This window comes from Macaca fascicularis, chromosome 15, assembly GCF_037993035.2.
Source record: "Macaca fascicularis isolate 582-1 chromosome 15, T2T-MFA8v1.1".
Lineage (NCBI taxonomy): Eukaryota > Metazoa > Chordata > Mammalia > Primates > Cercopithecidae > Macaca > Macaca fascicularis.
Window position 1 is genome coordinate 2369250 of NC_088389.1, and position 12856 is coordinate 2382105.

Consider the following 12856-nt stretch of genomic DNA (forward strand, 5'->3'; position numbering starts at 1 on the left):
CTGGATCCAGCCAGGCCTGAATTCCACCCTCCCCACAGAAGCTGGGAAGGAACACAGGCCTAGGCAGCATCTCCTGTCTCCCCAGCCAGGAATTGATGTGGAGGGAAGGGGAGTGTGTTGGGCTTTGCAGAGACACTGCCAGGGAAGAGGAGGGTACTGTTGAGGAGTCTTATTCTCTGCTTGTGCCTTTGTCCAGGGAGCTGGCCACCACCGGAGGGTGTAGCTGGGTGCCAGGAAGGCAGTGGCTCCCACCTGCATATGGTGGTCATGCTCTTGCAGCCGGGGTTATGTTCCCTGCCTTGGGGAAGGGAAGCTGGCAGGGGCAGGGTGACCCTGCCAAGAGCCCAGCCAGCCTTCCTGAACCTCACAGTTTTCCCATCTATGCAGAGGGACTGAAAAGGATTCCCACCGGCAAAGGCTGTGCCAGGCCAAGAGGGAGAAGGGGGCCTCCAGAGTCTGTCTTAGGTTGTCAGGGGCAGGGTAGGGCTCTCTTCTCAAGCTGAGCCTCTCTAGGCCACTCCTCTCTTTTGGCCTGGGTCCTGTGCCTGGACCCCACAGAGGAGCCATCCCCTACTGCAGCCAGGCATCGGGTGAGGGCATGGCCCAGGCCCTGGGCTGGTGAAGGCACAGGTCCTGGTCCTGCAGAGTGAGTCTCACCCATGGGGACACCGTGGCCCAGCAGGAGGAGTGATGAGGAGAAGGAGTAAGAGAGTAGAGAGTGAGGCCATTGCTCTGGGGGACCTTGTGTCTGACCCCCACTCCAGGGTGGAGGGACCCTTCCTTGACATATTCAGGAAGGAACACCCAACAAGCCCTTTCTGCCAAAAGACAGCCACCTTCACTCTCAACCTTTCCAGGGTTAAATCTAATACATGCCAGGCCGTGGTCCAGGATTTCTGACACCAGGCTTGTGTCCTCATGACCACACAGTATAGAATGTCTCCCAATCCAGACACAACCAAACTGCTGCTTTCAACCTCAGCCTCCTCATCCAGAGCACAAGAAAAAAAGAGCAAAAAATCATCGTCCATCCAACTATCCATCCATCCACCCCTCCATCCATTTATCCACTAATCTACCCATCCATCCACCCACCTACCCATCATCCAACCATCCATCCATCCACCCACCCATTATCCAACCATCCGTCCATCCATCTACCCTTCTATCCACCTATCCATCACGCAACCATCAACCCATCCATCCACCCACCCCTCCATCCATCCATTTATCCACTAATCTACCCATCCATCCATTTATCCACCCACCCATCCATCCATCCATTTATCCACCCACCCCTCCATCCATCCATTTATCCACTAATCTACCCATCCATCCACCCACCCATCATCCAACCATCCATCCATCCACCCACTCATCACCCAACCATCCATCCACCCACCTACCCATCATCCAACTATCCATCCATCTACCTACACATCATCCAACCAACCATCCACCCACCCACCCATCATCCAACCATCCATCCACCCACCCACCCATCATCCAACTATCCACCCACCCACCCATCATCCAACCATCCATCCACCCACCTACCCATCATCCAACTATCCACCCACCCACCCATCATCCAACCATCCATCCACCCACCTACCCATCATCCAACTATCCACCCACCCACCCATCATCCAACCATCCATCCACCCACCTACCCATCATCCAACTATCCACCCACCCACCCATCATCCAACCATCCATCCACCCACCTACCCATCATCCAACTATCCACCCACCCACCCATCATCCAACCATCCATCCACCCACCTACCCATCATCCAACTATCCACCCACCCACCCATCATCCAACCATCCATCCACTCACCTACCCATCATCCAACTATCCATCCATCCACCCACCCAATATACAATCATCCATCCATCCATCATCCAACCATCCATCCACCCACCCACCCAATATCCAACCATCCATCCATCCATCCACCCATCACCCAACCATCCATCCACCCACTTACCCATCCATCCAACCATCCATCCATCCATCCACCCATCATCCAACCATCCATCCACCCACCTACCCATCATCTAATCATCCATCCAGCAATCCACCCATTATCCAACCATCCATCCATCCATCTACCCATCTATCCACCTATCCATCACCCAACCATCGACCCATCCATCCACCCACCCTTCCATCCATCCATTTATCCACTAATCTACCCATCCATCCACCCACCCATCATCCAACCATCCATCCATCCGCCCATCATCTAAACATCCATCCATTCACCTACCTTCCCACCATTCAACCATCCATCCACCCACCCACCCAATATCCAACCATCCAACCATCCATCCATCCATCTACCTATCATCTAAACATCCATCCATCCACTCACCTTCCCACCATTCAACCATCCATCCACCCACCTACCCAATATCCAACCATCCATCCATCCATCTACCCATCATCCAACCATCCATCATCCAAACATCTACCCATCCATCCATCCACCCACCCCTCCATCCATCCATTTATCCACTAATCTACCCATCCATCCACCCAACCATCATCCAACCATCCATCCATCCACCCACCCATCATCTAAACATCCATCCATCCATCCATCCACCCATCATCCAACCATCCATCCATCTATCTACCCATCTATCCACCCATCCATCATCCAACCATCTACCCATCCGTCCATTCACACACCCATCCACCCATCCTTCAGTTTATCCATTTATTCGCTCATCTATCCATCCATCCACCCACCCATCATCCAACCATCCATCCATCCATCATTCAGCAGCTTTCTCTGTGTCAGGCGCCATGTTGGATGTGGGATAGAGTGATGGACAAAGCAGGCCTGTCCCTGCCCTTGTGAGGGTTGTGTGCTGGGGAGTCAGACACAAAGAAAAGGTTGAATTGTGGCTGCAGTAAGCACCACAGCTGGTGTCATTTGAGTTGATTATGGGGGTCCATCTTGTTGGGGTCATCAGGGCAGGGAGGGAGTCCAGTCTGTCTGCTATCTCTGTCCATCTTCCAATTCCAGAATCTGCCTGGATCCTGTACAGCTTGCCCAGCAGGAGGTGCGCATGACGGTAGAAGGATTCTAAGCAAGGCCATGCTCCTGGGCAGCGGGTGCTCCTGGTGGGTGAAGGTTAGGCTCCAAGTTGAGGGTCTCTGGATGCTCTTTGCTCTCTAGCAAGGCCAGAGACCACTAGGGTCCATAGCTGCCCTGGGCAGTGTCCTGCTCTCCCTGCCCAGAGGACAGTGGGGGCCGAGATGGACACAGACATCAGAGGGCTGAGAAGTGGGTTGCTCTGGCTGGCCGGTGGGGGTGGGCGTCCGAATGTAGCCATCTTGTAGGGGTGTACAGTCAGGGTTGGGGGGCTCAGGCTGGGAGTGGGCGTCTGGGTTGAGGCCTCAAATCTTTTGTGTCTCTGTGCCCAGCAGGCTCCAGCCTGAGGCTGCTTGTTGCTGCATCCCCTCTCCCAGGTCTGGGGCATCTGCACCAGGGCCTCCTCCTGTTCTTGGGCCCTGGTAGCTCCAGGCCAGCTTCCCTGACAGAGTGGCTGCTGCCTAGGACAGCTCGGGGTCTGAGCATTCCCGGGGCTGCATCTGGCACGGCAGCCCCGAGTGCTGACCAGGGTGCAGGTGGAGAAGCACCTACGAACTCCCATAGCCGAGGGCCAAGGGGCAGGGATGGAGGGGCCTTGGCCTGGAAACGACCTTGTACAACCTGCAACCATGGGCAAAGACTCACGCATGAACACACATGTGCACGCCCTCACTGACACACGCACACACACTGGCCAGAGAGCCAGCTGGGGGGCCGTAGTGTGCCCAGAGAAGGAGCTGTTGCAGCCCTACAGGGTCAGCTGTCTCCTTGCTTCTGTCTCCTTGCCCACCCCAAGGTCACAGTGGTCACACTCTGGGACTCTGGGCATGGTGCATTTATTCAGGTTTGAGAGTGGAGGAGGGCAGAGCTCACGCAGCTGTGAGGCAGGTCCGGGCTGGGCAGAAGCTACTTCATCCTTCAACAGACGCTGGCATGGGGTGACCAGTCTGGTGGGGGAGATGGAGTCGGGATGGGAGCAGGGGACAGAGCCCAGGAGGAAGCAAGGGAGGGCACAAAGGAGGGGCAAGTGGCTTTGGGTGAGGAGAAGGAGGGAGAAAGGGGACCAGCATCGGGTCTAGGGGAAGGGGGTGGTGAGGAAGGCTGAGAAGGGGCAGAAGATGTGACCCACAGCGGCTGCCCTGCCAACAGTCCCAGGTCCTCAGGAAGCCCCTCACCTGGCCCTGTCTGTCCCCATGCCCAGACTCACTGCAGACCCAGGAGGCCTGGCATAGCGAGCGTGCAGGTGCGTACAGGTGTGTGCAGACCAGCACGTGTGACTGTGCATGGGTAGGCAGCATGTGTGCAAGTGTGAATGGCATGTGCGTGAGGTGTTCACACGTGGAAGCATGTGCTAGTGTGTACATGTTTGCTCATGTGTGAGTATGTGTGCATGTAGTTATGTACATGTAAAGGAGCAGAGGCAGGAATCAGAAGGGCATGGTGGGCACCCCTCCAGGAAGAGGAGGGGCTCAGGCTGACCTCGCCCTCCCACAGGAAGAGTCAGGCCTTGAGGGCTGAGGTTCTCTGAGTGGCCAGGCTGGGGCTGCCACCCAGGTCAGGCTGCTGAGGTCCAGGGCACCTCCTGGGATGAGTCCAAGCTCCTTGTGAGTAGGGATGGGTGAAGGGAGGAGGTGGCCCAGGACAGGGGATCTGGGGTGGGAGGAGGCGGCCCAGGACAGGGGACCCGGGACAGGAGGAGGCGGCCCGGGACAGGGGACCCGGGGCGGGAGGAGGCGGCCCAGGACAGGGGACCCGGGGCGGGAGGAGGTGGCTCAGAGCCTGGGTTGAGGGCAGGGACCCAGGAGCCTTGAGACCCCTGAGTGCAGGCTGGGACTGAGCTCCCTGGGCAGACACTGAGTCCAGCCCCTCTAGGGTCAACCAAACTCACTCCTGCGGGCCCCGTGCCTAATGCCCAGCATGCCCGCAGGCGAGCCACGTTACCGGTCACATCTGGGAAGACAATGTTGTCATCCGAGAGGCCCTGAGCTCTGCTCAGGCAGAAAAACTGGTCCAGTGTCCCGGGAGGCAGCAACCAGTTCCTGCCTGCAGCCCAGGGAGCCCAGCGTGGGTCTGGGCACTTGGCAGGGGGTTGGGGGCTGGGTAGGTGGGAGATTGAACTATCTGTGCCCCCAAGTCACTCCAGGCGGGGTGGGGAGGCAGGGTCTGACCCGAAGCCCAGAAGGAGGTGCCTCCAGGGCCACACACAGGCCCAGGGTGGGGTGGGGGGCTCACTCAGCAGGCTGATCCTGAGGATGGCCAGCTTGCTCGTGTGTCTCCGGGACAGCATCAGGGCGAACTGGGTGTAGTCACTGTTCACCACCCGGGTCTCCTCTCTGTCTGCCCCAGGCCCTGAGGGGGCACAGACGTCACATCCCTGTAGGTCAGCACCCCGCCTCTCCCTCCTGTGACCGGCTTACCCACACCGTGGTCCACCGTGAACTGCCCGGGCTGGGCTGCTGGTATCAGCACATAAGACCACGTGTCACAGTGCTGGCCTCTGTGGGAGGGGACGGGTGGAGGCGGAAGACTCCGGAAGCTGGCAGTTCCATGCCAAGGTGGGCCCCCCAGGAGATTTCAGCCACTCATTCAGAGGGACCCATGGCGGGAGTGGCCAAGCCTCATGAGTGGAGATAGTGTCCCACTATGTTGCTCAGGCTGGTCTCAAACTCCTGAGTTAAGTGATCCTTCTGCCTCTGCCTCCCGAAGTGCTGGGATTACAGGCGTGAGCCAGCGCACCCAGTGCCCACACTTCTTTGTATACTCCCCAGCTGGATTTTGTCATTGGCAGCCAGAGTCATGACGCTGCCCGTGCTGGGACAGGGCCCATGGTGCACCTGAGCCACTGGCGACTGAGACCCAGGCCCAGGATGCTCCTCACCTGCTTGGAACATCAGGGAGCCACTCACCGAGTCATGGCATTCCACACCTCAAAGCGGCCATCGTCACTTAGCTCGAAAGTTGCGGTGAAAGGGTTCAGCAGCGCCCTGTGCTCCGGCCTGAAGCTGTTGCCCGCCAGGCCCAGGACAAACCATTCCCCCTGGAACTGCAGGGGCAGCGTTGGGCAGGGGCAGTGGGAGGCAGGGGTGGCGGTGGGCAAGGTCAGGAGCCCCCTCCTGACTTCTCTGGCAGCTTCTGGACCCCTCACAGAGCAGTGCTCCCGGCTGGGCTGGCGCCAGGGACACTGGCAAGAACTGGAGCCGACCCTGGGTCTGGCAGGGACATGGTGACCCTGGCTAGTGGCTGTGCGGCCTTCCTAAGCCTCAGTTTCCCCTCACGCACAGAGGGAGCGATGGGCGGGGGTGACGGTAGGGAATTGGTGCCAGGAAGGTCTGTGCTGGGCCCTCCTCTGCTGGAGGTCGGGGGCCCGCCCGGGCCCTCCAGGAAGCAGGGCTGGTCCTCTCTGGGCAGCATCCCCAGGCCTGCTCAGCCACCAGTCTCTCCCTGCACTCAGACCCAGCCGGCTGCTTCTCCTTCCCTCAAAACCCCTGTACCTGGTTTCCCTGGAAGCTCTGCATCGGGGGCGGGAGTGTCGGGGGGCTTGGGGTCTGGCCCTGCAGGACTTTCAGCAAGGAAAGCCATAGCCACAAGCCACATGGCAGCCTCATCCTGGCAGCTGTTGGGCCTACGGGGACAGCGAGAAGGAAGTGGCCATGGGCAGGTGACCCAGAGACCCTCCTCTTCATGCAAGTACCCAGCAGGTGCCCCTCCCAAGGGGGTGTGCCTCTCTGCCTCCCTCCTCAGGACTGGCAGGAGAGGTGGTGCCCAGGGCAGGCTTGGGGTGGGCTGTGTGGTGCAGGCTCTCCTCAGGTACCACCCACCCACCTACGGTCTCTTGGGTTCCAGCCAGGCGGGGTAGGAGGGGCCCCCAGGTCCACCTTCCACCTCATCTTCTCATTCCTGAGGCCGTGCACCCCTTCAGCCCCCTTCTGAGTGCTCCATGCTGGGGGTTCAGAGGCCTCACGCAGCCTTCCTCAGCCTTCCACCCTGTCACAGAATGTTTCATCTCAGGCAGAGAGCATGACCTGCCGCAGCCATAAGGGACAGGGCCCAGCTGTGGCCAAACCTGGGCATTCCCCCTGCAGGGCCTGGGCCTGCCAGCCACCCCCCCGCCCCACCCCGCCTGGCTCTGCACATGCCTGAACCACAGCGTGGGCCGTGGCCCTGGCGCAAGAACAGGACCAGGGAGGGGCCCTGTGGCCATGAGGTCGGGGTGGAGGTGCCCCGAGCAGGCAAGTAGGGAGGCTGGGGCCTACAGAGCACCCAGGCACCCTGGTGAGGACGGCTGGGGGCATTTCAAAGGCAGTCTCTGCCCAGAGAGAGGGGCAGGGCTGGGAAGCCCCACTAACGGGAGTGGGCACCCCATGCTGGCCCTGCCTGAAAGAAAGGGTTGGTAGGCCTGGTGCAGAGGCTCATGCCTGTAATTCCAGCACTTTGGGAGGCCAAGGTGGGAGGATTGCTGGAGCCCAGGAGTTTGACATCACCCTGCGCAACACAGCGAGACTCCATCTCTACAAAAAAATTTAAAAATTAGCGGGGGGTGTTGGTGCACACCTGTGCTCCCAGCTACTTGAGAGGCTGAGGTGGGAGGATTGCTTGAGCCCAGGAGTTTGAGCCTGCAGTGAGCTAGTGAGCTATGATGTGCCACCGGACTCCAGCCTGGGCAACAGAGTGAGATCTCATCTCTAAAAATGTAAACATAAAATGTAAAAAGAGGGCTGGCAGGGAGGGCATTGACAGGTTTGGGGCTTCTAGCTGCCCTGGCACTCCTTGGACGACGGGGCTAGGGAGTGGAGTCCCCTTCCTGACTCTCCTCCCATCCACACAGGTAGCTGAAGCCTCTGGGTGCTGGGCTCCATGTTACGGGGTCACCAAGGGTGAGCCAAGGGCCTCCCACTCACAGTGTGCCTGGCCTGTGAGCCCCTGCCCGGGCCACCTCCTCCCCCCAGGTCCCTGTCCTGGCCGCCCCCTCCACCCCAGATTCCCTGTCCTGGCCACCCCTCCCACCCCAGATTCCCTGTCCTGGCCGCCCCCTCCCACCCCAGATTCCCTGTCCTGGCCGCCCCCTCCCACTCCAGATTCCCTGTCCTGGCCGCCCCCTCCCACCCCAGATTCCCTGTCCTGGCCGCCCCCTCCCACCCCAGATTCCCTGTCCTGGCCACCTCTTCCCCTCACCCAGCCTTGCTTACAAGGGACTTGGGCTCATCCCAGGAGATGTACTGGGCCTCGACAACCTGCCCTGGGTGGCAGCCCTAGCCTGGCCACTCACAGAACCCGGCCTCCAGGACTTCAGGACTCCAGGACTGGGCTCCGTCCCAGGCCTCACTGCCCACATAGAAGGGCAGCTTGCTGTGCCTTGTCTTACCAGCACAATGCTAGCGTTTCAGGAGGCTGGCCCAGGAAAAGAAAAGTTGGAAATAATCTGTTCATTCCCCTGAGCTCCCCAGAGGAGCCTTCGACTCTCCACCATCCCCCTGGCCCAAGCCAGCCTAGGAGCAGCTGTCAGCCGCCCCAGGGTCCTGCTCTCAGCTCAGCAGGCACCCCTCCCGGGGCCGTCTTATCGCAGGGCACTGGGGAGATCTGGGATCACAGACCCCGCCACTGACCCCGCCCATGCAGGGCCCTGCGGGAGGAAAACTGGGCCCGAGCCCCACGCAGACTGAGCAGCAGAGGTCGGGTGGGCGCAGTCCTCGACACAGAGGGGCGTCCCTGGGCTCCAAGCAGCGCCTCAGGCCCCATGCCCCCTCTCCCAGATCCACTCCTGCCACCCTGGGGGTCTGTGTGTGCCTCCAGGTAGTCACTGGCTGCTGCCGTTAACCTCGGTGCCCCCCACGTCCCCAGCAGGAGCATCCAGACCACAACAATGGGTTCGGGGCGCCTCCCCTCTCCCACCGCGGGGCAGTCACAGGTGGCGCTCCTCCCGTCTAACGTGATTGGTGGATGGTGGGCACGTGACCTTCGCCGCCCAATCAGGGCCCTGCAGGTGCCTTTGCCCGGCTGGGCCGGCGGCGCCGGAACGGGCCCTGCAGGACGCGGGCCTTCGGGAACCTGCCGGGCGCCCGGGGGAGTCCTGGCTCTGACCTCGGCCTTCAGCACCGCCTGGGGTGGGAGGGCCGGGCGCGGCGGCACACGCCAGTGAGCCTAGCGCTTTGGGAGGCCGAGGCGGGAGGCGGTGCCCGGGAGCTTGCGTGCCACGGGGAGGAGCAGCCGCACCTTCTGCAGGGCGTCCTTGAGAGGCGGGAGGGAAACCGCTGCTTCCACTCAGCACCCTGGACCCCCAGCCCACCGTGGGGACCGTCCCTGGGGCCTCTCCCACCGAGCCCTCCCATCAGGTCCTCTCTTCTCTCTGCTTCCCTCCCCGGCACCCCCCGCCAACCCATCGCCTTCATCTCTGCCTCCCCCTACAGCAACAAGGACAGACGTCCCCTCTACTGCGCGTTCCTCCGTTCCCGGAAAACTCCCGGCCTATCCTCTGCTCACCCTCCCCTCTCTCTTCCCACTCCCCAGGCAAAGACCTTTTCCCCGACATGGTCCTGGGCGCTGGGAGGCCGCTTGGGGGTGGGGGTGGGGAGGCAGGGGTAGTTGGCGCATGGCAGGGAAGGGAAGAGGGCGCCTCGTCCCCACATGGAGGAGTCCTGGCCACCTGTCCCTCTTGAGCACCTGCGTGGGCAGGGAGGACGGGCATGGCACCCGACTGTCGGCCCTGCCTTTGGGACCAGGGGCGCCCGGGGCCCTATACAGCACTTTCACGTCCAGGCAAGGCGGGGGGCACCCAGGACAGTCCTGGACTACTGACCCTGCAGATCTTGGGCAAGACTGCTAACAATTAAATGTTAATTTCTACAGATTAAAAAGCTTTTTTAAAAAATAGAGATGAGGTCTCACTATGTTAACCAGTCAGATCTTGAACTCCTGGCCTCAAGCGATCCTCCCTCAGCCTCTCAAAGTGCTGAGATTAAAGGTGTGAGCCACTGTGCCCAGCCAGTTTGCGTAGTTTTTTTTTTGGCCAGGTGCAGTGGCTCATGCCTATAATCCCAGCACTTTGGGAGGCCAAGGCGGGTGGATCACGAGGTCAGGAGATCGAGACCATCCTGGCTAACACGGTGAAACCCTGTCTCTATTAAAAGTACAAAATATTAGCCGGGCATGGTGGCAGGCACCTGTAGTCCCAGCTACTTGGGAGGCTGAGGCAGCAGAATGGCGTGAACCTGGGAGGCAGAGCTTGCAGTGAGCTGAGATCACACCATTGCACTCCAGCCTGGGAGACAGAGCAAGACTCTGTCTAAAAAAAAAAAAAGAAAAGAAAAGGTGTGAGCCACTGTGCCCAGCCAGTTTGCATGGTTTTTTGTTTGTTTGTTTGTTGTTGTTGTTTAAATAAATTGAAACAGTCTTGCTCTGTCACCCAGGCTGGAGTGCAATGGTGTGATCTCAGCTCACTGCAAGCTCGGTCTCCCGGATTCAAGTGATTCTCCTGACTGAGCCTCCTGAGTAGCTGGGATTACAGGCCCCCAACACCACGACTGGCTAATTGTTTTGTATTTTTAGTAGAGATGGGATTTCACCATGTTGGCCAGGCTGGTTTCAAACTCCTGACCTCAAGTGATCAGCCCGCCTCAGCCTCCCAAAGTGCTAGAATTACAGGCGTGAGCCACCGTGCCCGGCCCTTTCCATATTATTATTATTATTATTATTTAGTTAGTTTTTTGGAGATCGAGTCTCACTGTCACCCGGGCTGGAGACAGTGGCATGATCCCGAGTCACCAAAGCAATTCTCCTGCTTCAGACTCCGGAGTAGCTGGGATTACAGGTGCCTGCCACCATGACCAGCTAATTTTTGTATTTTTTTTTTGTTGTTGTTGTTTTTTGAGACGGAGTCTCGCTCTGTCGCCCAGGCTGGAGTGCAGTGGCGCGATCTCGGCTCACTGCAAGCTCCGCCTCCTGGGTTTACGCCATTCTCCTGCCTCAGCCTCCTGAGTAGCTGGGACTACAGGCGCCCGCCACCGTGCCCGGCTAATTTTTTGTATTTTTAGTAGAGACTGGGTTTCACCGTGGTCTCGATCTCCTGACCTTGTGATCCGCCCGCCTCGGCCTCCCAAAGTGCTGGGATTACAGGCGTGAGCCACCGCGCCCGGCCTAATTTTTGTATTTTTAGTAGAGATGAGGTTTCACCATGTTGGCCAGGCTGGTCTTGAACTCCTGGCCTCAAGTGATCCACCTGCCTCAGCCTCCCAAAGTGTTGGGATTATAGGCATGAGCTGCCCAGCCAAATTATGCAAACTATTTTAAAGAACAATGATTTTCACAGAGCTATCGTGATTTTGATTTTATGTAGTGTTTGAAATTCAACTAGAGCTCATTACACACTTCTGTGAAAATAAAATGCCTTGTAATCCTTGCGCTCCTCATCCGCTGGTCCCAGGACACACAGCCAAGTGGCCACGCCCTTCACTCAGTGCGGGAACCCACCCAGCCCTGCCGAGACGTGAAGGGTCAGGCTGGGCCACTCTGCCACCAACCACAGCACCGAGGTCATCGGGTAGCTCTCTGGCGCCACCCCTCGGACATTCAGCCCTCCCTGAAGCTCGTGACCGCAGCCAGCTACCCGACTCCTCCTGCCCCCAGATGAGACCCTCACTTTCTGTTTGGGGGATGTGGGGCCAGGCATGGAGGAGGCAATCCTGGGGCTCAGGCCTAGAGTCTTCCCAGCATTGCCAGCTCTGAACCCTGAGCCCTTCTGCTGCGCCCTGCTCTCTATCTCGTGGGTCTCTGGGACATGGGGCTGGAGTGGGGGCAGGCAATGCAAGGGTGTGACCTCCTGGGCCCTTCTCCTTCCCAGGTCCCAGCAGTCAGGGCCCCTGCCTCCCCTTCCCACCACCTGACTTGCCTGCCCTCCTGGGGTCAAGCAGCTGAGTAAACAGGTTGAGCCCCGCCTGTGGGATGGGGACCCCGTTGGAGCAGCTGCTGGCTCCTCCCTGCCCCCACCCAGGCCATGTGCGTTGGGACCAACTCCAAGGTGCCTTCTCCTCCCACCCCTGCCCACTGTGGCCGATTGGTGGCTGACCCCTGGACTTTGAGTTCCTAGGGGGAGGGACCAGCCCACCTGGTGGCTCCAGGGCCTGGCACCCAGTGGGCCTTCAGAAATGTTTATCAAACAAATGCCAGGGGCCGCAGGCAGGGCCTGAGAGGAGCAGCTCAGCGGCCAGGTCCAGGCCCAATGTGGCCAAGCCTTGCTTGGTTCCTGACTCTGGCCCTAGCCCAGGGGCTGCCCTGAGGGCAGAGTTTGCCCACCTCCACATTCTGCTCTGCTTTCTGCTTTCAGGGGGGACGTGGGAGTGGATGAGGTGTGCAGAGAGTGCAGTGGCTGTGGGTGGACAGCACCAACTGCTGCCACCGACACGGGCCAGCTGGTGCCAGCTCGGCTCAGAAGAGGTCAAAATGGGCAGTGATGGGAGACAGCTGGCCTCCCATGGGGGCGGAGGAGCAGCCCGGGGTCTGCAGGACAAGGGCCCAGCCAAGAGCAGCCTTGGAGTGAGGTTGGACGCCCCCAGATCCCAGCAGGGCACAAGGTGGGCGTGTGCCAGAGAGGATCTCGCCTCCCCAAATCCCAAGAGCCTCTGAAATCGGCCCAGTGCCCACTGTGTGGGCTCCAGCCAACAGGGAGCCCCAGGCTTTTAAAGAGGTGGGGCGGGGGCGGAGAGGGCCTTGGTGGTACTGGCGCTGGTCCAGAGTGGACAGAAAAGAGTCAGGGA

At 59.6% G+C, this 12856-nt stretch overlaps 1 protein-coding gene across 6 annotated transcripts; it reads right to left on the minus strand.

The window, feature by feature from the left end:
* Positions 1-3419: 3419 nt before the first annotated feature.
* Positions 3420-9033, minus strand: LCN12 (lipocalin 12). Of its 6 annotated transcripts, XM_065529810.2 has the most exons (10): positions 8297-9033; positions 7662-7792; positions 6933-7094; positions 6602-6732; positions 6017-6153; positions 5528-5607; positions 5343-5459; positions 5052-5153; positions 4590-4692; positions 3420-4057 (listed from the first exon to the last, which is right to left on the minus strand). In XM_065529810.2, the coding sequence occupies exons 4-10, from the start codon at positions 6713-6715 to the stop codon at positions 3859-3861; spliced, it is 852 nt and encodes a 283-aa protein (XP_065385882.1). In that variant the 5' UTR covers positions 6716-6732; positions 6933-7094; positions 7662-7792; positions 8297-9033; the 3' UTR covers positions 3420-3858. The 6 variants fall into 6 exon arrangements, 4 of the variants coding, with proteins under 4 accessions (XP_065385882.1, XP_065385883.1, XP_065385884.1 ...); XM_065529811.2 differs by lacking the exon at positions 5052-5153; XR_010581310.2 differs by having other exon boundaries at positions 3933-4057; positions 4590-5153; positions 8926-9033.
* Between the last annotated feature and the right edge of the window lie 3823 nt (positions 9034-12856).

Coding starts and splice junctions, on each gene's coding strand:
- LCN12 (XM_065529810.2), bottom strand. CDS start 6,715: ATGAGGCTGCCATGTGGCTTGTGGCTATGGCTTTCCTTGCTGAAAGTC. Junction 5,154..5,342: donor CCTCAGGATCAGCCTGCTGA/GTGAGCCCCCCA, acceptor CCTGGGCTGCAG/GCAGGAACTGGTTGCTGCCT. Junction 4,693..5,051: donor TGTCTTCCCAGATGTGACCG/GTAACGTGGCTC, acceptor GACTCATCCCAG/GAGGTGCCCTGGACCTCAGC.